The sequence below is a fragment of the Dama dama genome, chromosome 24, assembly GCF_033118175.1.
Source record: "Dama dama isolate Ldn47 chromosome 24, ASM3311817v1, whole genome shotgun sequence".
NCBI classification, from domain to species: Eukaryota; Metazoa; Chordata; class Mammalia; order Artiodactyla; family Cervidae; genus Dama; species Dama dama.
This window is the reverse complement of record NC_083704.1, coordinates 50,655,971-50,681,382: the sequence shown is the minus strand read 5'-3', so window position 1 is coordinate 50,681,382 and position 25,412 is coordinate 50,655,971. Positions and strand designations below refer to the sequence as shown.

The window sequence follows — 25,412 nt, the reverse complement described above, 5'->3', positions numbered from 1 at the left end:
AGTATCCCTGCATTGAGAATTACAATTCAAGTTACTGATTCTGTGGTGTTTTCCTTTAGGGTTCAGGGTTAAAAGTTTTTTTCTCTTCCCTTAGGAGAAAGTGAAAGATTAAATTCAAATATTTTAAATCTGTTGACAGAGTACAGGATAGGAATGCAGTGTGGCATCTGCATATGTGTGCACACCCATATAAGGACCTATGTGTCATTTCAGCATCTTTCTCAATAGAGGAGTTCATAGACTCACCACCAAAAGTGAGGAATTGGGGTGTGAAACATAACATACTTAATCTTTCTGCGCAAGAGATTGCTTTTATTGCTATTACTGTTATCGTTGTTGTTATTACCAGGGAGAGGAGAAAGCCATGATCAGCTGAGTTAAATTCCAACTGAAAAATGTAAGAAATAGAAAAATTTGAGCTTAGGTTTCCCCACTCCAAGGCTGAGAGGAAGAGGTTGAAATGGCCAAAGCGCTACTGATGTCAGTGCCACCAAGAGCACCCTCAAAAAATCCACCATGACTTTGGAACAAGTGTTCCTGCAGTGGCCTCCCCAGGCCTCTGCTTTGCAATAGGAATGTAATGCTGGCTAGGTTTAAATTGTAATTAAAAAAGGAAGTTTTAATTTTGCTTACAAGTTGTGAAACAGGACTCGAGGCTGCAATTGTGCCAGCATCACAGCTGTAGAAATTAACAAGCTCAACCTAAAAGAAGGAAAAAAAAAAAAATGCCCTGCATAATCTTGGAGCAATTAAGTAGAGTCTTTTATGTTTTCATTAAGTAAGACTAGGCACCTGATGTCTTCTCACTTTAAGGCTCTGAGACTGCCAGCCTCTGCCTGCAGGAGCTGTTTGCCCTGCACACAGCATCTGTCCCCTGAGACTTGCCTGCCGAGTGCCTGCTTTGCCAGATTAGTCAACATTTCCCAAGAGCTGTGTTCAGCAGGGCATGCATGGTTCCTCCTGGAGCTCACAGAAATTTAAACAATAAGCATCCTTTTAAAGATAACATTATAATAAACAGTGGTCTATTAAAGTTCCAGTGTCACCAAATTGCAATCTGCTCTGATACACTCAACAGCGAGTAAATTTAATGCAGATGTGAAAATAGAGCATGGTGGGGGAGCTGATCCATCAGGAAGCCACAGGAACAACTTAACAACGCTGCATTTGAATGAAGGTGGAGTAAATAAGAAGAAACCACAGATTATCTATTGTCTCCACCAGCAGGAAGTCTTCAAACTGAATTTGAAAGTTTCAAATTTGAAATTTGATAATAGAGATGTATTAGTCATCTTGGGCTGCCTTAACAAAACACCACAGACTAGGTGTTTACGATTTAAGCAATAGACATTTATTTTTCATTGTTTTTGAGGCTGGGAAGACCAAGATGAATATTTAATTCTTGATGAGACCCCTCTTTCTGGTTTACAGATGGCTGCTTCTCCCTGTGTCCTAACATGGGAGACAGAAGAAGCTCTTGTTTTTCTTACTCTTTCTGGAAGGACACTAATCCCATCATGGGGGCTCCAGTCTCATGACTTCATCTAAACCTAATTGCCTTGCAAAGACAATTATCTATTAATATCAGAAATAGGGGTTCTTCAATCTATGAATGTTGCTGGACACAAACATTCAGTCCATAACAAAAGAAAATCCTTATAAAGGGTTTATCTAATGTTGTTCAGTGGCTAAGTCACGTCCGACTCTTTATCACCTCATGGATTGCAGCATGCCAGGCTCCTCTGTTCTCCACTGTCTCCCAGAGTTTGCTCAAATTCATGTTCCTAGGAGAGATTAATTTGTGTACAAGATTTTTATCAGTCATAATCAGAAAAATTGATGCAGAAATGCTTACAGTTCTTTTATGACATTTGTGGCAGAATTCTGACTTTGTAGAATTTCTGCATATTTTCTGTGTGAATAAAGACATGTGTCATAGTCCTCCAAAGGGCTTCAGTACCCTGATACATCTCAGGGCTCATTCTGTGCCTGGTATTGAACAGAGTACACCTCTTGTCTCCTGGACGTAAAATGATTATTAGATGAAGGATCCATGTTTTTTTCTTTCTTTTAAAATCTAAGATCCTTTTTTCTTTTTAGGATGCTTCTTTTCCTGTTTAGAGTGGTACAATAGAATGAATCAGTGGTAAATGTACTTGCCCTTAGGCAGAAAGGATGTTTCTTCATTCTTACAAAAGTGTGTCCTGAGTTCTTACTTTGTTCTAAGCCCCATGTGAGGCCCTGAGGATAAAATGGTGACCTAAGGAGGGAAAGTCACTGCCCCCATGAAGCTCCCTCTTGTGGGGAAATGCATTCATCAGAGATTTTGGTTACCAGTGAAAGAGACTCAGTTCCAACCTGTTCCAGCAGGGAACACATTTATTGAACCTTCTGACCTTTGAGGATGCCCGAGTTAGGCTCTGCCCTGTTTGCCCTACTCTTCATTTTCATGTGGCAGGAAGACTATGTTGTGTTAGATGAAATTAATTTCCCTCCAGTGTTAGTTTATAATACCTTTGGGAGACAAACAATAGGATATTGGAATATTGCACAATATTTTAACATTAAATCAGATTTGAGCATTGAATCTGCTGAAGAGGTTTCAACATTATTTTCAGTTTCTCCTATGGATATACTGAATATTCTAGGGACATAGTCCTATAAAAGCTGAGGAAGGTAGGCTAGGCATCACTGAGGCTGGCCATGAAGTCTGGAGTGCCACAGAGAGAAGGCTGCATGGCAGTGAAATCTGCTGCTGAACGGCACTATTCCTTCTATCTTGAGATGCATGCCCCAGCCAGCCTGGGTGGGATCTCATAGGCATATTGACACTTCCAGAAATTTTGTGGTTCCTAGGGGTGCTTCTTGGTTAAGTGATAGTTCCCTGGATCTCAAAGATGTAAGATGAACCACCTATTATTTCTCTGAAGAGAATTTGATTACTTGAACATTTTAAAAATATTGCTGTGTACAAAAAATACACTAAAATGTTGAAATATCCTAGGAGAGGTAGTACCATCTGGGACAGGGTTTCCTGAAGTTTGTCTCCTAAAACATTTTGTTATGAGATTCTTGGGAACAGAAGGGCTCAATATTCGAATTAATTTGGTAACTGCTGCCTCTTGCTGTCCCAGCAGCAGAGGTTGAAAATGAATTTAAGCAGATTAAAGACCCTCAGATGTTCCTCCCATGGTGTAGAAACCAGTTTTACTTTTATTCACTTAACTCTTGCTAACATCCAGTAAATTCTTATGGAACTGCCTTACACTGCTTGTGTAAGGTAGAGAATGGTGGCATGGAATTTGGGAGATCAAGTAGTAGTCCTGGCTGGAAATCTCAGGAAAACCTGTTAAACTTTGAGAGCCTTGGAGTCCCTGCCATGAAATGAAGATCTGGGCCCAAAGGTCAAGTGTAAGTAAGATCATCCTTCAGAGCCCATCTAGCCCTGATTTGAGTCGAGATATTATCTTTGTTGTGACATCAGGGCAGCTGTGTGGAGAGTTGTGTTGAGGTACTCATGTCAATATCATATCTCCTTTCCTAGCCAGGAAAAGCCTGTACCTCCTGGTCCCCACTGTCACCCAGCCCATTCCTCAGTGTAGACACCTCTCTGCACAGCCACACCAGCCTTCCTGTGGCTCCTTGAACTCTACATGCTATTCTCAGACTTTGGCAGACGTGGTTCTCTCTGCCTGGGATAATCTTCTTTGCCCTGTGGCCACTCCTCACGTTTATTTTACAGGTCCTACATATTTTACGTGTAGTGGGTTAAATAGTGTCCCTCTAAATTCATGTGCCCCTGGAGCCTCAGTTGTTACCTTTCTTGGAAATAGGATCTTTGCAGATCTAATATAGTTGGGAAGTGATCCTACTGGGTAAGCATTAATCCCATGTGGCAAGTGTCCTTATGAGAGAGGGAGGGCACACAGACACAGAAAGAAGACGGCCATGTGAAGACAGAAGAAGAAATCGGAATGATGCAGCTACAAGTCAGGGAACACCAAGTGTTCCTGGGATCTGCCGGAAGCTAAGAAGAGGCAAGTAAAGATTCTTCCCCAGAGCCTTTTTGAAAAGCACCAAGTTTCAGCATTGTGTGGAATTACAAGCCCATTTTCTGGGACAGGATCTCAGTCCAAAAGGAGAATATAGAGTATCACTAATTACTTTCCCCTAGGCCCTGGCCTGAGTGCTGGGGCAGTAAAACGGAATTGCATGTTTCTTCTCCAGCGGAGCACACAGTGATGAGGCTGTGATGAAGGAAGAGTGGCAGAGGAGGGTGAGGTGGAGGATGAGCAGGTAGGGTTATGGTCTAAGAACACTGGCCACAGTTCAATTCAAGGAATGTCCACTGAATGTCTACTATGGGTCAACACGTTAAAAATAATTTTCTTTATTTGGACTCAAGCCAGTTCTTGGTGTAGTTATACATTGGAGTATTACTTAGCCTCCCTATGGATATAATTTCATTTTATGTGTCAAGACAGTCAACCTAGCTATACTTGGCTTTATACAAATGCAGTGTATCAGATGTTTTTAAAATAAACTATATTCTTCTCCTATAGTGTACACTATCATGTCACTTCTATTTTATCTTCATTACCTAATAACCTTCAATTGGCAGTGGCTTCTCTTACTTCTATTTTCTGATTTGTTATAGAGAATCTTTAAATTAGGTCCATTTATGGGAGGGAGATGTAGATATAAGGAGAACAGAACAAAATGACTCTTCAGTTTACAAACTTCTATCTCATAGTTATTTCTGAAATGATTTAGCAGTGTTTTCTTAAGCACATACCTATTATCAGCCCAATGTGGTCCAGAGAACTGGCACTTATTAATTGGAAAGGAGAATCTCAATACTACAGTCTCAGGCCTTTCTCCTGTGAAAATAATTTTTATTTGTTTATTTTCTTAACTGCAAAATCCTCCATCCCTGAGCAACACTGATGGTTGAAAACAAGGATTTTCTATCTTACTTTTAGGCAACAAACACTTTTCTTTTTAAATTAAAGTTTATTCTTAAAAACTAGGTTTTAAATAGAGAATGTGAAGTTTGGATATATCCCGACCAGCCTGCAAGCCACAAGGCTGAGGATGTTGGATCCCATTTTATGTATGGGGAAAACCCCCCAGGCTTCAAAGACTGAAATTCAACTTTTATTATGCAGCATAATTAGGGCCATTTTATTTCATTTCAATGTAGAAGGCCAAGCCAAAACAGGGCTGACAAGAGAACAGACTGTGTATATTCTGAGATGGAAACGTACTGAATACTTTCTAATGCCCCCGCCCCCACCATGCTGTAAACATTACCTATCTGGGTCCAGGAACAGGGCATGACTCTGCCCAGAGATCTACAAACAATGCAGCCACGTCCAGCAACTTGTAGAACAGTGAGAAATGGCCTTGGCAAACTTTAACTAGCCTTAGGAAGGAGCTGCAGTCATGTCCTTTCTTGATGGACAGCGGGTTACTAAAGATGTCACCACTCCCTAGCAGATCCTGGAGCAGCTGAGCTGAGGCCGTGTTTGCTATGGTGTTCCAGCCCTAAAGCACCTTCCCAGAGTTGGTGATGGAGCATGTGATGAGCCCCAGGATTGGTCTTTGCATGTGATTTTTCACCCTGTTCATTCAATCAGCAGAGCAGAACAGCCTTGAAATGCTATGAATAAATATTTGAAGTTTCTGGGTTTCTCATAACTCCATTTTTCTTCTAGGGATTAAATGGGAACCAGATGAGAACGGAGTCATTGCCTTTGACTGCAGGAACCGAAAATGGTAGGAAATGGTCAAGCCTCTTAGTTATTTTTTAAAAGAGAACATTTGCAGAGAGATTCAGAATTCATTTTTGCTTAATTTTCCTTGGACATAGGTACATCCAGGCAGCGACTTCTCCAAAAGATGTGGTCATTTTAGTGGATGTCAGTGGCAGCATGAAAGGGCTCCGTATGACGATTGCAAAGCAAACAGTCTCGTCTATTTTGGATACGCTGGGGGATGACGACTTCTTCAACATAATTGCTGTGAGTGCAGCTGTTTTGTGCTTTCTTTGCACTTTGAGTTCTCGTGATCTTTTAGCAGCAAGCAGTTAACATTCTTATTGCTTTTGTTACACAACATTAGATGCCCTAGGACGAGGGCCCGTTAGTCCCATGTGAGTTCACTGAATCATGATATTGGAAGGGTTTTGGGGTCTGGGAAAGCAGTTGGGCACATTTTTTCTCACCTGGCACTCAGGCACTGTCATCTGGAAGAGTAGCACCAGATTTGGGAACCAAACCTTTTAGAACCTTGGGGAATAAGACTTAGTGAGATTTTCCTTAAACTACTAGATTTTCTTATATGGAAATTAATTTTAAGCTAGGTTTGTGTGATGACAGTGATAGCAATCATGATGATAAGATATTGAAAATGCAGAGAGCAGGGTAAGGCTCAGAGAGTACTCCATCTTAGCTTCAGAAGCAAAAATGGTACTTATTAAGTGCCTACTGTGTGCCATTTGCTTACGTTTCATATTTGCATTATCCTCATTCCTCACAGGGGCTCTAGGAGTAGGGGGTGGTTTTGACATTTTCTCAGGTGAAATTGCAGGGATTGAAAGTGTCTGTATCTTGGTAGCTGAAAAGTGAGAGATCTGGGAAGCGAGCCCAGTTAGGAACATGCTGCCTGGGCAGGAGCATTGATTCAGGAGTCCATCTCCAGTTATTTTTCCTCTTCTCCTCAATTCTCTGGTATGAGTCTTTTTAAGGGTCATATATATACACCCTTATTTCCCTCCAACTCTTTTCCAAAGATGATAGCCACATGAGCCTGATTCTTTTACTTGAATACTTAGCTCCGTGCTCCTGTGTGGTGGTTACCTGTGCTTTGCTTAATCATCTCTCTCTGGGACACGGAGTGGATGCAGCAGGCAGTGGAGGCAATGTGGTAAGGGGGACAGAGCTTGGCTTCAGAGTTGGGACTTAATATTGAATCCTAATTTTGCCACACACAATGGCATGTCTTGGGATGAACCACTTGAGTCCGCACCTCAACCTGCAGCTGTGGCAGGTGCAGTCTCATTGTCTACAGGGTCCCTGCCAACATAACCTGAACTGGTGCACGGGAAGCCAGTGGTAGGGTATTAAAGAAGGGCTGCTATTTGAAGAATGAGCGGCGAGGGCATGCTCCCGAGAGTACTATTGCTGTGTCTGTATGGCTTCTCTGGGCCTCTGAGCAGAGTGTGTCATCAAAGAACCCTATTTCTGGGCAGTCTTCTGCATGGGCATGACATCCATTCTTATTTGCCGGCCAGAGGGCACAGGTGTTGAAGTGACTCTGGGCTTGCAGAAGGGATTGCTTGATTAGCTTCTGATGAGACTTGGAGCACAAAGGCACGACAACAGGGCACCATGATTTAATAGCTTCAGATTTTAAAAAACCCTGAAAAGGAAAAGAAAGAGAATAATAAATTCCATGTGACCAGAGTCTAGTCTTATTTATTCATTCAACTGTCCCTGGTGCCCAGGACAGTACCTGGCAAATGGTAGTTTACATCCTTATTGAATGAGTTATATCAGCATTTTCTTTCCATGGAGTACCACTGCTAAGTGTCCCCATGTAGATGATGTCATTGGATCTTCACCCCAGTTCTATATTGCTTGACATGGAGACAGAGGTACCAGGAGATGACACAGTGAAGACTCAGAAACTGCCCAGGTTCCCCACATCCTCTTTCCTGAGCAGAAATGAAGACAGTGCTGTTGAACCACTCAGCCGTCTTACTGTGAAACTGTGTGGCCTCAGGAACAGCTCTTTGAAGATTTTTTTAGATGGAACTTTGGGGTTCCAAATCAAGAAAAGTTACTTTGGTTACCAGTCTCATTGTTAATATGCAGACGTGGCCTGATCCTCACACATCCTGAAGCATTTACAGATAAGAAGCAGCTAATTTCAGACTATCTTTCTTATTAATCTTTAATTACTCATTACAGAAGTATCAGAAATTTGCATAATAAGAAGAGCTAACTAATTACATTGTGAATCCTTTATCAGTCAGGATTTATTGTTCTGTTCACAAAACCAATCGATTGAAATAATCTCTGTAAGTTCATTAAGATATACAAACAGTGTCAGCTCAATAATGAAGAGAGGGTGATTAAGATAATTAAAAGTAGACATGCCAGTTATTATAGAACAGTTAAGGAAAAAAATTATTTTTTTTACCCCAAATTGGTCCCTTTTATAAAGAAACCCATTAGAGGGCCCATTAACCCTCACTGTACATCTGTTTATTAGTTTTCTACATAAATGATCAGCTTCAAGACTATTTGCGTAATTATTTTGACATCTATAAGGATTCTCTGAACTTTTTTTATTTGAAGACTCTATAGTAAAATTATGAACTCTGTTCCCTTAATGGATAAGGGGATGGATCAAATATGTTCAAATTTATTTTAAAAGCCTGAGGTCATAAAAGGAACCACTAATTAGTAGTAACTCTTAACACACTGATTGCTTTTAATGTAGGCGACATATATAAAAATTTTAAACAACTCTGTAATGTTCCCATTCCCTTTCCTTTGGCACATATTCTTCCAAATTTTTCTGTATATATGAACACATATTTTTCCCACAAAAATCGAATCCTATTTTACAGAATATTCAGCAACTTGCTTCTATACTCATATTGTATCAAGTGTATCTGCAGAACAGAGAATCCCATCTTCTGTGCTGCTTCTGCTGCTGCTAAGTTGCTTCAGTCGTGTCCAACTCTGTGCGACCCCATAGACAGCAGCCCACCAGGCTTCCCCGTCCCTGGGATTCTCCAGGCAAGAACACTGGAGTGGGTTGCCATTTCCTTCTCCAATGCATGAAAGTGAAAAGTGAAAGTGAAGTCGCTCAGTCGTGTCCAACTCTCTGCAACCCCATGCGTGCAGCCTCTATAGTTTGCCTTAATTTTTTAACCAGTCCCCCTTTGTTGGACACTATACAGTTACTAATCTCTTTTCTACATAAGAGTGCTACAATCCATGGACTCATGCATGTATTTTTGTAAGACTGGGTATGCTTCTGTTGAATAAACTTTGCAACTTAAATTGCTTCACTGAAGGAGGGTCTGCACAGAGTTAGGAATTATCAGAATGTCCACTAAGTAGGGTATAATATTTACATACTTAGAAACTGTATTGTCAGCTTCATCTGACATAACTAAATACCAAATATTGAGAGGCTCAAACAACATTAATTTATTTTCTCCCAGTTACAGAGGCTAGAAAGTTTAAAATCAAGGTCTGGCAAGACAGTTTCTGATGAAAATTCTCTTTCTTGCTTGCACATAGCCACTTTCTGGTCTGCGCATATGGCCTTATCTCTCTATGCTTATGCAGAAAGAAAGAGAAAGAGGGCAAGCTCTCTCATATCTCCTCTTATCAGGGCACAGTCACATCACAAGAGTGCTACCTTCCTGACCTCATCTAACTGTAATTATATATTATATATGGCCATAATAATATCTCCCACTGGTCCTATCTTCTAATACCATCACACTGTGGATTAAAGGGCTTCAACATATGAATTAAGTGGAGGACACAAACATTCAGTCCATAACAACAGTATTTTGAGGGTCCTAATCACTAGATTTATAATTGGCAAGTCTTCATTTGCATGTCCTTAAATCACCTCTTCCAACCCTAAATGTGTTTCACCAGTTTTACCTTGACAAATTGTGTGGTGATTTATTCCTCTATCTCTTTTTCCAATTTTTACAGTGGCAGAATTGCTCTAGTAGTATGTTGTATGTTTTTCCTTTGTCTGTCTAAAGTGGTCACTTGGCTGTCTAGAGGAAGACGCCGTTGCAGGCTCTTATGAGTATAGGGGGCTGTGATATTTGAAACTCCATCAGGATGCCCTCCAAATCTGTTTGAGTGCATTGTTCTTGTTGACTGGATTCCATTTATAGGAAGGGACATTATCATTTCACCCTTCACTACACTGTCAATTTTCTCTTGCTTGCTGGGTAGATGTTTGAGAAGACTTTTCAGTGTTTTCAGTTCAGTTTGGTTCAGTTGATCAGTCATGTCCGACTCTTTGCAACTGCATGGACTGCAGCACGCCAGGCCTCCCTATCCATCGCCAACTCCTGGAGCTTACTCAAACTCATGTTCGTTGAGTCAGTGATGCCATCCAACCATCTCATCCTCTGTCGTCCCCTTCTCCTCCCGCCTTCAATCTTTCCCAGCATCAGGGTCTTTTCCAATGAGGCAGCTCTTTGCATCAGGTGGCCAAAGTATTGGAGTTTCAGCTTCAGCATCAGTCCTTCCAGTGAATATTCAGGACTGATTTCCTTTAGGATGGACTGGTTGGATCTTCTTGCAGTCCAAGCGACTCTCAAGAGTCTTCTCCAACATCACAGTTCAAAAGCATGAATTCTTCAGTGCTCAGCTTTCTTCACAGTCCATCTTTCACATCCATACATGACTACTGGAAAAACCATAGCCTTGACTAGTCGGACCTTTGTTGGCAAGGTTGTGTCTCTGTTTTTTAATATGCTGTCTAGGTTGGTCGTAGCTTTTCTTCCAAGGAGCAAGCGTCTTTTAATTTCATGGCTGCAGTCACCATCTGCAGTGATTTTGGAGCCCAAGAAAATAAAGTCTGTCACTGTTTCCACTATTTCCCCATCTATTTGCCATGAAGTGATAAGACCAGATGCCAGGATCTTAGTTTTCTGAATGTTTAGCTTTAAGCCAACTTTTTCAGTCTCCTCTTTCACTTTCATCAAGAGGTTGTTTAGTTCTTCTTCGTTTTTTGCCATAAGGATGGTGTCATCTGCATATCTGAGGTTATTGATATTTCTCCCGGCAATCTTGATTCCAGCTTGTGCTTCATCAAACCCAGAATTTCTCATGATGTACTCTGCATATAAGTTAAATAAGCAGGGTGACAATATACAGCCTTGGTGTGCTCCTTTCCCTATTTGGAACCAGTCTGTTGTTCCATGTCCAGTTCTAACTGTTGCTTCCTGCCCTGTATACATATTTCTCAAGAGGCAGGTCAAGTGGTCTGGTATGCCCATCTCCTGAAGAATTTGCCACAGTTTTTTGTGATCCACGCAGTTGAAGGCTTTGGCGTAGTCAATAAAGCAGAAGTAGATATTTTTCTGGAACTGTCTTGCTTTTGCAATGATCCAACAGATGTTGGCAATTTGATCTCTTGTTCCTCTGCATTTTCTAAATCCAGCTTGAACATCTGGAAGTTCACAGTTCATGTGGAACTGTTGAAGCCTGGCTTGGAGAATTTTGAGCATTACTAACATGTGAGATGAGTGCAATTGTGCAGTAGTTTGGGCATTCTTTGGCATTGCCTTCCTTTGGGATTGGAGTGAAAACTGACCTTTTCCAGTTCTGTGGCCACTGCCGAATTTTCCAAATTTGGTGGCATATTGAGTGCAGCACTTTCACAGCATCATCTTTCAGGATTTGAAATAGCTCAACTGGAATTCTATCACCTCCACTAGCTTTGTTCACAGTGATGCTTCCTAATGCCCACTTGACTTCACATTCCAGGATATGTGGCTCTAGGTTGGTGATCACACCATCGTGATTACCTGGGTCATGAAGATCTTTTTTGTACAGTTCTTCTGTGTATTCTTGCCACCTCTTCTTAATATCTTCTGCTTCTGTTAGGTCTATACCACTTCTGTCCTTTATTGTGCCCATCTTTTCATGCAATGTTCCCTTGGTATCTCTAATTTTCCTGAAGATATCTCTAGACTTTCCTTTTCTACTGTTTTCCTCTATTTCTTTGCATTAATCACTGAGGAAGGCTTTCTTATCTCTCCTTGGTATTCTTTGAAACTCTGTATTGAAATGGGTATATCTTTCGTTTTCTCCTTTGCTTTTCACTTCTCTTTTATTTATAGCTATTTATAAGCCCTCCTCAGACAACCATTTTGCCTTTTTGCATTTCTTTTCCTTGAGGGTGGTCTTGATCCTTGTCTCCTGTACAATGTCACAAACCTCTGGGGAGAAAGTAAAAAAATACAATCTTAATAATGTTGGAAGGTTTTGTACTTTATAGACTTTTTGTTCAATTCTAATTTATCCTTGCCATTTGATTTTCAGTGCCATAATGGGGAAGGGAGGAAGGGAATTTAAATAGTGGAAAAGATTTTCCTTGCCCATTCCAGCCATTTTATATTTTCATGTTTGTATTACCTTCATTGCTAACTGCATCTATGTTATACTGAAAATTTCTTTCCAGATCATTCCAGAGAATAAAAATGAAAAGATAATGCTAAAACTTGTTTTAGTTTTCCTGAGCAGGATATTGCAAAATCCTTCTAAGATCAATGAACTAAATGATTAAATTATGAAAAAATTGTTGAAATATGAGAGTGATTTTGTGCAGTTGAAGTTAAAATTTAAGGTCAAACCACTGGTGCATGAAAAGAGATGTTTCTGACAAGAGAAAAGCCATAGTTTTCTGATTCACTTTGAAGTCTAACTCCAAGCCATGCATTAAATTAACAATATTATCATAAAAATGAGAGTGCTAATTCTGTTCCATGCTGAAATTTGAAAAATGATTTTACAGAAGCCTAAGCCATGCATTAGATGAACACAGTATTAACTGGGCTGATATTGTTAAATCAATTTAAATGCCTCCTGTAGGCCGGTTTGTGCAGAGTTGAATAGAGAAGAGCGTCATTTGTTAGTTCAATTCAGAACTTTCTGGTGCCCTGGTTTTAATTTGCAGATTTTCTTCAGAGCTGTTTCTCCCGTGCTTTGCCTGCTGTGGATTTGCTTTTTAAAGTAATCGATTCCGTATTAAAAGTATAAGGATGGTATTTTCTTTCGGCGCTCATTTGTTCTGTATTGCTAATTATGTCCAGTTGTGTTTCAGATTACACAAGAAGCTTTTGTAATGCAAAAGATCCCTGGGATGCCTTGCGTTGGTGAAAATATTGTGGGTTCATCTGCTTCATTACATAATCTCTACACATTTTCATTCTAAAGGTTATTTAATCAAAAGTGCATCAATAAAGCCATAAAAGTATTTAATAGAGTTCCAGCAGTTCTGCATCACTTTCTTGCATTGTATAATCATGCCAGTATTTTAACTCTATGCTTTTTTGGTTTTTGTTTTGTGCCACTTAGGATTCTCTAAAATGTACCGATTTACTTCCTTTGCATTTTTATCGTCTGTTTTTTGAAGAGGCTAGAGATTCTCATCATATTATTTAATTTATTTTTTTGTCTTTGTGTCAAGTTTTTTTCTTCTTTAGGCTTTGTTTCTAATCTTTTCCATCAGGAATCTTTAATTTTGCCTTTCATTTCTTTGTTCTGGTTATTTATTTATTTAGCAAATGCTGTTGAGTGCTATGAGTTAAGTACTGGGGCTGCTTTGGTAGGTGAGGAAGACAGGTTTTCTTCCCACATGAGCTTCAAGATTTTGGGTTTGTATGTGTTGGGTATGGATGCAACCAGGAAGAAAGAAGGTGCTCGCAGTTGAGTGTAGACAGAGCAGTCTCAGAGAGGGGCAGGATAGTGGGGAGGCTGAGAGAGCAGAGAGCTGGTACATGCAGTCAGCTAGGGACTCAGCGGTGGCTTCTTGGAATAAGCGATGATGAAGTGAACACTTTAAGACAGATAGGTATTAACCAAGGGTATGCAGTGAGGTAGGGTAGGAAAAATAGCAAATAATTGAGGAGGAAAATGCTTTTTTCAGATTGTAATAAATCCTCTCCCACCCTCAGGAAGTGTAGACTTGGCTGGCTTGACTGAAAGGAGTTCAGTGACTGGATGTAGTGGACTGAGGGGTGAATGTGGGAAGCAGAGAGAACAGGTGAGTGGAGGTGATGTGGAAAAGAATGGTACTGGGTTGAGAGGGTCGATCCAGATCAATCTGTTTGTTCAGCCAAGTAAAGGAACTAGCACATCCCCTGAAGACATGGAAGAAGTCTGAGCTGCAGGGTGACATGTCCAAATGTTCCCTAAAGTCTTTCCCTTCTTCATGAGGTCTTTCCTCAGTCTCTTTTATAGGCAGCTGATCATCTTGTTCTGTTAGGCCTGAGAGATGCATTGCTTTCAGTGATCACCTCCAGCTTCCAACATTAAACAGGGTTTTGGATCCCCAGTAACCTGCCCTTTGCTCTTCAGTCTCTGGGCTGAAATTTACACAAGCCAGCATGTGACACGATTCTACACCAGTGCTAAAACTTCCATGAATCTTGGCTGGTGAACCCAACGCATTTATTCTTTGTTTTTAGATTCTTCTCCCTGAAGTTCTGGCCATTCATTGAATGAAACTTGGCTTTCCTGTTTTAGATCATCATTAACATTCCCATTGAGGATTTTGCTGTGTCCTTAAAATGAGAGATTTGGGAGTACTTCCAGAGATTGGTAAAAAGGAAAGAAAAGGCAGATAGTGATGTATCCCTTTCTGCCAGAGTGTAGAGTTTGGTGGTTGGCTTGAAGAGAGAGTAGTGGGTTGTAGCCTAACATATAAAGAGTAACATGGGTTTCTTTTGAGTAACCCTCCCTGCCCCCCGCCTTTTTTTTTGGGTGGACCATGGGCACTTCCCTGGTAGCTCAGATGATAAAGAATCTGCCTGTGGTGCAGGAGATCTGGGTTCGATTCCTGGGTCAGGAAAATCCCCTGGATAAGGGAATTGCAACCCATTCCAGTATTCTTGCCTGGAGAATCCCATGGGCAAAGAATCCTGGCAGGCTTCTTTGCAGGGGTCTCAAAGAGTCGGACACGACTGAGCAACTAACATTTACTTACTTATGACAACATCACAGATAAGTACTTTTTCTTGTGAAAAGGAAAAGCCTATATTATTGTGCATGTTCTTTTACTAATAGAGGTAAGAGGACGTGTTTCCATGATTACTTCACAGTGATGATCATGGGCAAATTTAGCCAGTGTTTGATATCTGTGACACATGGCAAATGCTTAGTTAATATTCAGGAGGGAACAAAGGATTTCATGGCAGATACCTTCCTACGAGGGGATTTGGCAGTAGGCCACCAGCACTGTCTTGGCTCCCTGTCTGCCAAAGACCCAGGTTCTTGGGAGGGTTCAGAGTTTGGCAATGAGTAAGGCAGCGTGCAGCCACACAGTGTGGTGGATTCTGCCTCAGGTGTTTAGGGTCACATGTGCATAGTCAAGCAGTGCTTCTTTCCAACAAAGACGGTGTCTGTGCTCTCTGGGGAGGGCAGGGGCATGCAAGCCTTGTTTCCAAGAGTAGGCCATGGTCATTGCCCCACCTCGTTCCTGCTTAGCAAGTACCACCTCCTGTATAGTCTATCTGTCAGTCTTCTACGAAGCACACAGTACAATCACATAAATATTTTCTTTCTTTCTTGGTCTCATGCACCCACACACTTTCTTTCTCTTTCTTACATGAAGGTTCCATGTTGACTCTTCACTGAACCATCTCATTTCATCCTCACAGTAAGTTCATGAGAGATGTTGTTAACAATCCCCATTCCCCTAATATGAACACTGACTCTAAAAGAGCAGAGATGCTTTAGCCAAGATCACCTAGCCAGTGTGTGTCTGAGCCCAGATTTGAACCCACCCTGTTTGCCCCAGTTGCTTTCGCTCTGCACTCTACCCTGTGTCAGTCAGAGGAGAAGAACCAACCAGACAGGCAAAAGGAAGAAGGAAGCTGACAGCGACTGATATCTTGAGTCTGTGTGGCAGATTCTAAGTTCTTTAAAGAGTGAAAGTTCTTTGTCTTCTCACCATGTGATTAGTGGGCTGGGTGGACAATCTCTAGGGCTGCCTTGACTCTCTCTTATCCTGCTAAGAGACTCCTTCCATTTTCCAGAAACTTGCATGAAAGACTAAAAAGTTTGAGGAGAGAGGGAGGTCGTTGAGTGCCTCCCTAGAGTTCACTACTAGTCATGGCAGGGAGCCAGAGCAAATGACAGAACATTATTGCTCTGGCTAATGATTTTGTGGGCTTATTCAGTGGCTCAGTGGTAAAGGATCTGCCTGCAATGCAGGAGTCACAGAAAACGCAGGTTCAATCTCTGGGTTGGGAAGATCCTCTGGAGGAGGGCATAGCAACCCACTCCAGTATTCTTACCTGGAGAATCCCATGAACAGAGGAGCCTGGAGGGCTATAGTCCATGGGGTCACATAGAGTCAGACACAAATGAAATGCCTTAGTATGCACGCAGGCAATGATTATGTGCATTGCATCATTTTCTATAAGACCATTGATATCTAATTAAGTAGAGATGAAGGAGAACTGAAGGAAGCCTTTGTATCTTAGGAGTGGAGGTGACCAGATCTTTATCGTAAATTGACTCGGCCATCTAACATCACTGTTTCACAGAGTAGAAATATAGGGGACATCCATTAAAATGCAGAGATGGAAAGTTTTCCAAATGGAGAGCTGCTGGGAGCCTGGGAGCCGCTCTGCACACAGGGCACTCTTGTCCCCTCTGGAGGAGCGCTGGGTAGCACGGTGAGCACGCACAGCCCATGGGCCTCTTTGGCACAGCCGCCTGGTGTGTGCTGTTCCCTCACATGGACAGCTGAGCCCAGCTCCCTCTGGTGATACAGTCCAGATTGCTCAGCATAGTTTTGTCCTGATGCAGTCAAGGGAAATTAGTTAACTGCAAGCTTGGATGATGCCACTAACAAGCTGGCGGGGGTTCAGAAGAGCAGATTCCTCCATTGTGGCCACGACTTGTACAGTGACAGTGAGCATGGTTTTGATTACCATACATGTTCTTCCTTGATGAGGGCAAGAACTTCTTGGTCTTCTTTACTTGTAAGCCCCCACTGCGGCCCCCCACGTATACAGACCTTTACATACCAAAGCAATTTCAGGTATTTTGCCTTGTTGGATCTTCACAGGGGCCTGTGGAGGGTTAACAGAAGGTGAATTAGCATGTTATACATAAGACTCTGGGATCAGAGATGTTTAGTGATTTCCCCAAGACCACACAGGTAGTGTATGATTGAGTCAGGACTTGGACCCAAGAGTTCTGATTCATGCCTCAGATTATGTAACACTAAGAAATCAATATTGTGAATGTGTTTCAGGCAAAATATACTTAAAGTTTTTAAGTTTACCTGGAAAATACAGTTGAAAAGTTTTGGGCTATAAGTTATGGAACAATGAAATGAATGAATGAAAGTTGCTTCATTATATAGACATCTCATAACCTCATGGAAAAGGCCTCAAGGAGGGCAACTGCAGTTTGGTACAGTGGTTCAACAGTGTCAACAAGGACCCACACTGGATCTATCTTCCTGCTTTGTCTTCCTTGGGCCTTGCTGTCCGTTTTTAACCTTGTCAACTTTTGCAACATCATGGTTGCAAAATAGCTGCTGCAGCTCCACAGTAGCATCCCAAGAGGGAAAGAAAGCAGTGGATGTAGAATTCTGAGTTTTCCTTTAATGGAAAGAAAATAAGTTTATGGAAACTGCCCAGAAAACTTACCTCTTGTGTTTTATTGGCTAGGCCACTAGCCAATTACTTGGCCACTCCCAGTTGCAAGACATGTTATGAAGTCCTGTATCCAACGGGGGGGACCAAATACCTGTGATTGACTAAGAATAATTATGCTTCAAAAATAAAAGGAAAATTTGCAGCCAATTAAGCCGACTGTGCTCTTTTCCCCATGGGGGCCCAGTGTGCAATGGCTGCAAACAGCAGCCTCCTTGGTAGTGTATGCAACCTGTTGCCTGTACAGGTAGCCCTAAGGGACCTTGGAGACAACTCTTCCTAGTGGGCATTCAGGACTGGCCTGCTGTTTCTCAATCTAGACTCCAGACAGGTATGCGTGGTGCCTTTGGAAAGCCCCAGGGCACAGTGGCCAGGGTCCACATTGGCCAGGTCATAATGTCCATCCGCACCAAGCTGCAGAACAAGGAGCATGTGATTGAAGCCCTCCGCCGGGCCAAGTTCAAGTTCCCTGGCCTTCAGAAGATCCACATCTCCAAGAAGTGGGGATTTACCAAGTTCAATGCGGATGAATTTGAGAACATGGTGGCAGAAAAGCGACTCATCCCGGATGGCTGTGGGGTCAAATACATCCCTAATCGTGGTCCCCTGGACAAATGGCGGGCCCTGCACTCATGAGCATCAGCTCTGTTCCCTCCTTAATCACGCTCACCAATAAATGCTATTTCCTGTCAAAAAAATAATAATAATAAAAGGAATTAAGCTTTAGGAATGGACATAGCATCACCTTAGACCCAATCAGTCAACAGAGGCCACTTCCCAGAGGAAGTAAGAGTGAGGTGGCCCAGAGGATGAATAGGCACCATTTGGGAGATGCCAAAGGAGAACTTCAGGCAGGAGGTCCAGTGGTGGAAGGTATGAAGGTAAAGATGGGTCATCTCAGAGGACAGGAAGGGAATTAGGGCTGACCAGTGCTGAGCTGATGGGGAGGACTAATAGGTGAAGATGATAGAAAGGTTAATGGGCCCAAGTGTCCAGAGCCCTGCCAAGCCCTAGGGATGTTCCTCTGCAGAGCAATGGGGAGCTCTGAATGGCATTGACAAGAGAGGGCATGATTAGATTTGTGTTTTGAAATGTCCCAGTTTAGCTACAGTGCAGAGTACCATGCTTGATGAGAAAAATTGAAATAAGAACACTCAAATGTTCTCTTCCTTGTTGTGAGTTTTGGACAAAAACAAAGCTGTATTGTCTGGGTATTCTGGAATCAAAAATGATTCCTGGCATTGCCTATGTGGATAGTGGTGTCACTACACATGTGTACTGCTTTGACCAATACCACAAAGCCTCCTATAGGGGAATATCAAGATCTCTGCTTTCCAACCTTCCGTCCTCACTCATATGTGACCTGCACATGGGTTCCTTGGCTCCATGAAACCAAAGGCAGGAGCTAGAGTCCTGTCCACCTAAGTTTGGAACGCTCTTTAGATCTCAGCTGGACCACATGCTGTCAGCCATACCCCAGGAACCCCTGTGTTTGGAGTCACCCCTGAAGCATTATCAGTTAACTGTGCACACTCTGGTCACTGTCATCCACCAATATGTGCTCAATAAGTTTCCCACTCAAACAAGAAATGAATAAACTTTGTCTTTGCACTTAAACACACTTTTTTAAATAGGGCCACCAATTGAGAAAGTCACCTAACAGAAATGAATTGAGCATGTGATCATGCTGCTTTTTTGTTTGTATGTGTTATCTTTAAATTATTGTGTACTGTTCAAACGCTTAATTGTTTACTCTTGACTGTTTCTTCCCTTTGCAGTATAATGAGGAGCTTCACTACGTGGAACCTTGCCTGAATGGAACGTTGGTACAAGCCGACAGGACAAACAAAGAGGTAAGGCCTGCTGCTGGGCAGGTGCCTGGCACACCCACCTCCCTCACAGTGATCCCTTACAATAATTCTGTCCTAGTTTTTAGAAACTCATCAAATGTACCGCCCTTTCACTGAGGGCCTTGGAACCCAAGTGTATAGAACATTTATGAAGAGACCTAAATAAAATCATGGCAGTGAAATATATTGAGTTTAGATGCTCACTGGTTATGAAACATTCACATTGATTTTCTTTTTCTTTTGCTCTAAGCACACCCTGTGTTGTACTTTTCACCTGTATTGACACCATTGAAAGCATACAGCTCTTGATGAGATTTCAGAGAAAATTGAACCCACTTGCTATATCTCTTCTTGCACTTAGTAAAAGTGATTAAGTAACTGTTGGGAAATATTGGGGTTCAGTTCAGTTCAGTTCAGTCGCTCAGTTGTGTCCAACCCTGCGACCCCATGGACTGCAGCACGCCAGGCCTCTCTGTCCATCACCAACTCCCGGAGTTTACCCAAACTCACGTCTATTGAGTTGGTGATGCCATCCAACCATCTCATCCTCTGTTGTCCCCTTCTCCTCCCACCTTCAATCTTTCCCAGCATCAGGGTCTTTTCAAATGAGTCAGCTCTTCGCATCAGGTGTCAGGTGGCAAAAAGTATTGGAGTTTCAGCTTCAACATCAGTCCTTCCAATGAACACCCAGGACTGATCTCCTTTAGGCTGGACTGGTTTGATCTCCTTGCAGTCCAAGGGACTCTCAAGAGTCTTCTCCAACACTACAGTTCAAAAGGATCAATTCTTGGGCGCTCAGCTTTCTTTATAGTCCAACTCTCACATCCATACATGACCACGGGAAAAGCCATAGCCTTGACTAGATGGACCTTTATTGGCAAAGTAATGTCTCTGCTTTTTAATATGCTGTCGAGGTTGGTCATAACTTTCCTTCCAAGGAGCAAGCGTCTTTTAATTCCATGGCTGCAATCACCATCTGCAGTAATTTTGGAGCCCAAGAAAATAAAGTCAGCCACTGTTTCCACTTTTTCCGCATCTATTTGCCATGAAGTGATGGGACTGCATGTCATGATCTTAGTTTTTTGAATGTTGAGCTTTAAGCCAACTTTTTCACTCTCCTCTTTCACTTTCATCAAGAGGCTCTTTAAGTCTTCTTCACTTTCTGTCATGAGGGTGGTGTCATCTGCATATCTGAGGTTATTGATATTTCTCCTGGCAATCTTGATTCCAACTTGTGCTTCATCCAACCCAGCATTTCTCACGATGTACTCTGCATGTAAGTTAAATAAGCAGGGTGACAATATACAGCCTTGATGTACTCCTTTTCCTCTTTGCAACCAGTCTGTTGTTCCTTGTCCAGTTCTAACTGTTGCTTCCTAATATTGGGGTAACTTCCTGGATTAAAAGGTAAGCTTTACAAGCATAGGGAGTATGTTACTCTTGACTGTATCCTTAATGCTCTGGGCATTGCCTGCTCCATAAATATATTGCCTGAAACAATATAAAGGTATGTTAATGGAATAAAAGTTTCTTTTACAATTGGAGCATTCCTGGAAAATTTCCAGGATACATTTCTATAAAATTCTATTTTCCTTTGGCCACCTTTAAATATGTCAGTGCCACCATCACAGCCATCACCAGTAACCTCTACAGAGCCAGGTGACAATTTAGGCTGAAAGTGTAGCTGTGGCTGCAACAATGTCATACCTCCTGGGACTCAACACTGCCATCACTCACTTTGTTTGGCTGTACCTGCCATGTGGTTACAGTAAAGTAATGCTCCTCCCCTAGAGAGTAGGCGTGGCTTAGGCAATGGCCAGGGTAGCCCTCTGTGACGTTCTGTGCATGTGCAGTAGGAAGAACCGCTGGCTCAGTTGGGGAGCGAGTGCTATTGGTGCTATGCTAGATGCAGGGAGTAGAAGTGTGGGTATCTCTGAGGGAGTGAGCATAGAGGATTGGGAGACATTCATTACAACTGGAACACAAAGTGAGAAGGAGAAGTTATACCAGAGTTAATATCCAACTTTCAGTCTGAGGGAGAAGCACATTATAATGAGCTTCTTGCTTTTAGGAGAGAGAAGCAAGTACCTTGTAGTTCAAAGAACAAGGGTATCCAGGGACTGTTTGTTTATGGTTATTTTTTAGGGTAAGATAGGAAAAAATAAACTTACAGCCAAATTTCTCTAGAGACTTTCTCTCGTTGGCCATTGCCTGGGTCTAGAGTTCACCCCCTTGCCAATTTTATAGCATCGGCATATCTTCCAGAGTCTTAAGAAGGTGTCCAGTGATGGTGCTTGCAACAATAAATAGAAAAGACGCTTAAAATGCTTCCTTCAGGTGGATTCCTAGATGTACACAGGCAGTGTGATATTTGGAGATATGAAGTCTTATGGATGAAAAATTATTAGAGAATGTGAGAAAAGAACTTCATTTAAAATTGCTTTTGAACTTTTGAATGTTGACATTTGAAGTAGTTTTTATTAAAATTAACCCAGGCTTTTGATTCAGCCAGTATAGAGTAGCTGTATTTTAATCAGATCCCTCCCCTTAAAACAGAAAAACTGTGAATATAACACCACCAGTGAGTATAGGAAGACATGCAAGGCAGAAAAAAAGTGAGCTGCCTAGACTTAAAGACTTGGAGGCAAATTCCCTTGGTTTTTTATTGATTCCCAGGTATCCCAAATAGAGTGCTCCAGAAGTTTCCTGCCTGTGCCAAAAACAGGTACAGACAAAAATCACACAAACAGTAGCCAGTATTAACAAGAATCTGATGTTGAAATTTAAATTTAAAAAATAATTTTTAAAAAATTGAAATGTTTCAAAAGCAGTTAGGAATTTTCTTGAAACAAATGCAAACAATATAAAATCTCAACAAAGAAATATAAATGATAAAAAAGAGCCAAATGGAAATTATAGAACTGAAAAATACAGTCACCAAAATAAAAAGCTCACTGGATCAGCTCAACTGGAGATGACAGAAGATAGAATCAGTAAACTTCAGGACAGATCAATAGAAATTATCCAGCCTGTGCAACAGAGAGAAAATAGATTGGAATGAAATGACAAGAGTCTAAGGGACGCGTGAGACAGCAGAGGGCTAGCATTTATGTCATAAATGTCTCAGGAGATGAGAGAGTGGGACTAGATAGATATTTTAAAACATATTGGCTGAAAACTTCCCCAAATTAGTGTGTGTTCAAGAGGCTGAGCAAATTACAAATTGGATGAATCCAAGTAAATTCATGGGAAGACAGTATAATTAAATATAATAGTGTGTGTGTGTGTGTGTGTGTGAAGTCACCTCAGTTTAGTTCAGTTCATCCGCTCAGTTGTGTCTGACTCTTTGTGACCCCATAGACTGTAGCACACCAGGCTTCCCTGTCCATCACCAACTCCAGGAGCTTATTCAAACTCATGTCCATCGCATAGATGATGCCATCCAACCATCTCATCCTCTGTCGTCTCCTGCTCCTCTCACTTTCAGTCTTTCTCAGCATCAGGATCTTTTCCAATGAGTTGGTTCTTCGCATCAGGTGGCGAAAGTATTGGAGTTTCAGCTTCAACATCAGTCCTTCCAATGAATATTCAGGACTGATTTCCACGTATTTAATTAATTGTTAATTAAAGTATATCAAACATATAGTTAAGATCCATTCTTTCACAAGAGTTATTTACATTTTGATAAGTAGCTCTTCAAGCCTAAAGAGATTCATGACACTTGGAAAGGAGTGTATAACAGTATAAATTTCACAGACAGGTATTGCGAGAAAATAAGGAGATAGCTCAACTTCCTCAATTGTTGCCATTTTGCCTGCTGCCTACTTATAATACCCGTTCCTCTCATCAGGTGGCCAAAGTATTAGAGATTCAGCTTCAGCATCAGTCCTTCCAGTGAATATTCAGGACTGATTTCCTTTAGGATGAACTGGTTGGATCTCCTTGCAATCCAAGTGACTCTCAAGAGTCTTCTCCATCACCACAGTTCAAAAGCATCAATTCTTTAGCGCTCAGTTTTCTTTATGGTCCAACTCTCGCATCCATACATGACTACCGGAAAAATCATAGTCTTAACTAGACGGACCTTTGTTGGCTAAGTAATGTCTCTGCTTCTTAATATGCTGTCTAGGTTGATCACAACTTTTCTTCCAAGGAGCAATTTTAATTTCATGGGTGCAGTCACCATCTGCAGTGATTTTGGAGCCCAAGAAAATAAAGTCTGTCACTGTTTCCATTGTTTCCCCATCTATTTGCCATGAAGTGATGGGACTGGATGCCATAATCTTGGTTTTCTGAATGTTGAGTTTTAAGCCAACTTTTTCAGTCTCCTCTTTCACTTTCATCAAGAGGCTTTTTAGTTCTTCTTCACTTTTTGCCATAAGGGTGGTGTCATCTGCATATCTAAGGTTATTGATATTTCTCCCAACAGTCTTGATTCCAGCTTGTGCTTCATCGAGCCCAGAATTTCTCATGATGTACTCTGCATATAAGTTAAATAAGCAGGGTAACAATATACAGCCTTGATGTACTCCTTTCCCTATTTGGAACCAGTCTGTTGTTCCATGTTCGGTTCTAACTGTTGCTTCCTGACCTGTATACAGATTTCTCAAGAGGCAGTCAGGTGGTCTGGTATTCCCATCTCTTTCAGAATTTTCCACAGTTTGTTGTGATACACACAGTCCAGGGCTTTGGCATAGTTAATAAAGCAGAAGTAGATGTTTTCCTCTCAAGTTGCCTCAGTCGTGTCTAACTCTTTGTGACCCCGTGGACTGTAGCCCACCAGGCTCCACTGTCCATGGAATTTTTCAGGCAAGAATACTGAAGGGTATTTCCATTTCTTTCTCCAGGAGATCTTCCCCACCCAGGGATCCTACATAAGGGAAAAAAAGTGAAATCTGCCAGAGAGAAAGGACATATTATTTAAATTACCAATTTGAATAACAGCAGATTTTTCATATGAAATCATGGAGATTGGAGGAAATTGCCATAGCATTTTTCAAATAGTGAAAGAAGTGCACTGTCCACCAGTATTCTATATTCAGTGAAAAAATTTTTCATAAATGGAAGAATAAAGACATGTTCAGATGAAGGAAAACTATGAGAATTTTCTTACCAGCAAACCTGCCATTAGAGAATAATTAGAGAATTTCTCCAAGCAGAAAGGAAATAACAGAAAAAAAGCTTGAAACTTCAGAAAGGAAAGAATATTGAATTGGTTAAATATAGGAGTAAGTATAATGTAGTATCTTAATTCTCAGGAGATTTCGAAAAAATTTTATTGAAGTTCCCAGGTGGCTCTGTGGTGAAGAATCCACCTACCAAGCAGGAGATGTGGGTTCGATCCCTGAGTTGGGAAGATCCCCTGTTGAAGGAAATGGCCAGTATTCTTGCCTGGGAGATCCCATGGACAAAGAATTCTGGTGGGCCACAGTCTGTGGGGTCACAAAAGAGTTAGCCATGACTTAGCAACTAAACAACAACGATCATTGATTTACAATGTTGTTTTAATTTCTGCTGTACAGAAAAGTGACTTTAGTTTTATATATATATATATATATATATACACACACACACACACATACACATATATATGTATATGTATAAATGTATATAAACTTTTCCACTATAGTGTACTCACAGGATTTTGAACTATGGTTTCCTGTGCAATACAGTAGGACTTTGCTGTTTATCCATCCTATATATAATAGTTTACATCTACTAATCCCACACTCCCAATCCTTCCCTCCCTCATCCCCCGCTCCTTGGATAACTATGGATCTGTTCTCTATGTCTGTAAGCCTGTTTTTCTTTTGTAGATAAGTTCATTTGTATTGTATTATATTTCACATATAAGTGATATTGTGTGGCATTTGTCTTTGTCTTTCTTTTCTAAAATTTATTTACTTATTTATGGCTGCACTGGGTCTTTGTCGTTTTCTCTGGTTGCGGCGGGGGGGGTGGGGGTGGGGGGGAGGCGCTACTCTTTGTTGTGGTGTGTGAGCTTCTTATTGTGGTGGGTTCTCTTGTTGCCGAGCACGGTCTCTAGGCACACAGGCTCAGTAGTTGCCCTGTGGCATGTGAGATCTTCCTGGACCAGGGATCAAAACCAA

At 41.4% G+C, this 25,412-nt stretch overlaps 2 protein-coding genes and 1 non-coding gene across 3 annotated transcripts in view; all 3 read left to right on the top strand.

The window, feature by feature from the left end:
• CACNA2D3 (calcium voltage-gated channel auxiliary subunit alpha2delta 3) overlaps positions 1–25,412 on the top strand; it is an 839,655-nt gene that overhangs the window by 419,258 nt on the left and 394,985 nt on the right. The window contains exons 7-9 of the mRNA XM_061129193.1: positions 5,718–5,778; positions 5,873–6,023; positions 19,231–19,305. Of these exons, the coding sequence (XP_060985176.1) occupies positions 5,718–5,778; positions 5,873–6,023; positions 19,231–19,305 (287 nt within the window). The remainder of the gene's footprint in view (positions 1–5,717; positions 5,779–5,872; positions 6,024–19,230; positions 19,306–25,412) is intronic.
• Positions 17,593–17,727, top strand: LOC133046324 (small nucleolar RNA SNORA70). Its single transcript, XR_009690462.1, has one exon. It is a non-coding gene; the product is annotated as a small nucleolar RNA SNORA70 (small nucleolar RNA).
• LOC133046271 (large ribosomal subunit protein uL16-like) lies at positions 17,753–18,144 on the top strand. Its single transcript, XM_061129192.1, has one exon. The coding sequence runs from the start codon at positions 17,786–17,788 to the stop codon at positions 18,086–18,088; it is 303 nt and encodes a 100-aa protein (XP_060985175.1). The 5' UTR covers positions 17,753–17,785; the 3' UTR covers positions 18,089–18,144.

Coding starts and splice junctions, on each gene's coding strand:
- LOC133046271 (XM_061129192.1), top strand. CDS start 17,786: ATGCGTGGTGCCTTTGGAAAGCCCCAGGGCACAGTGGCCAGGGTCCAC.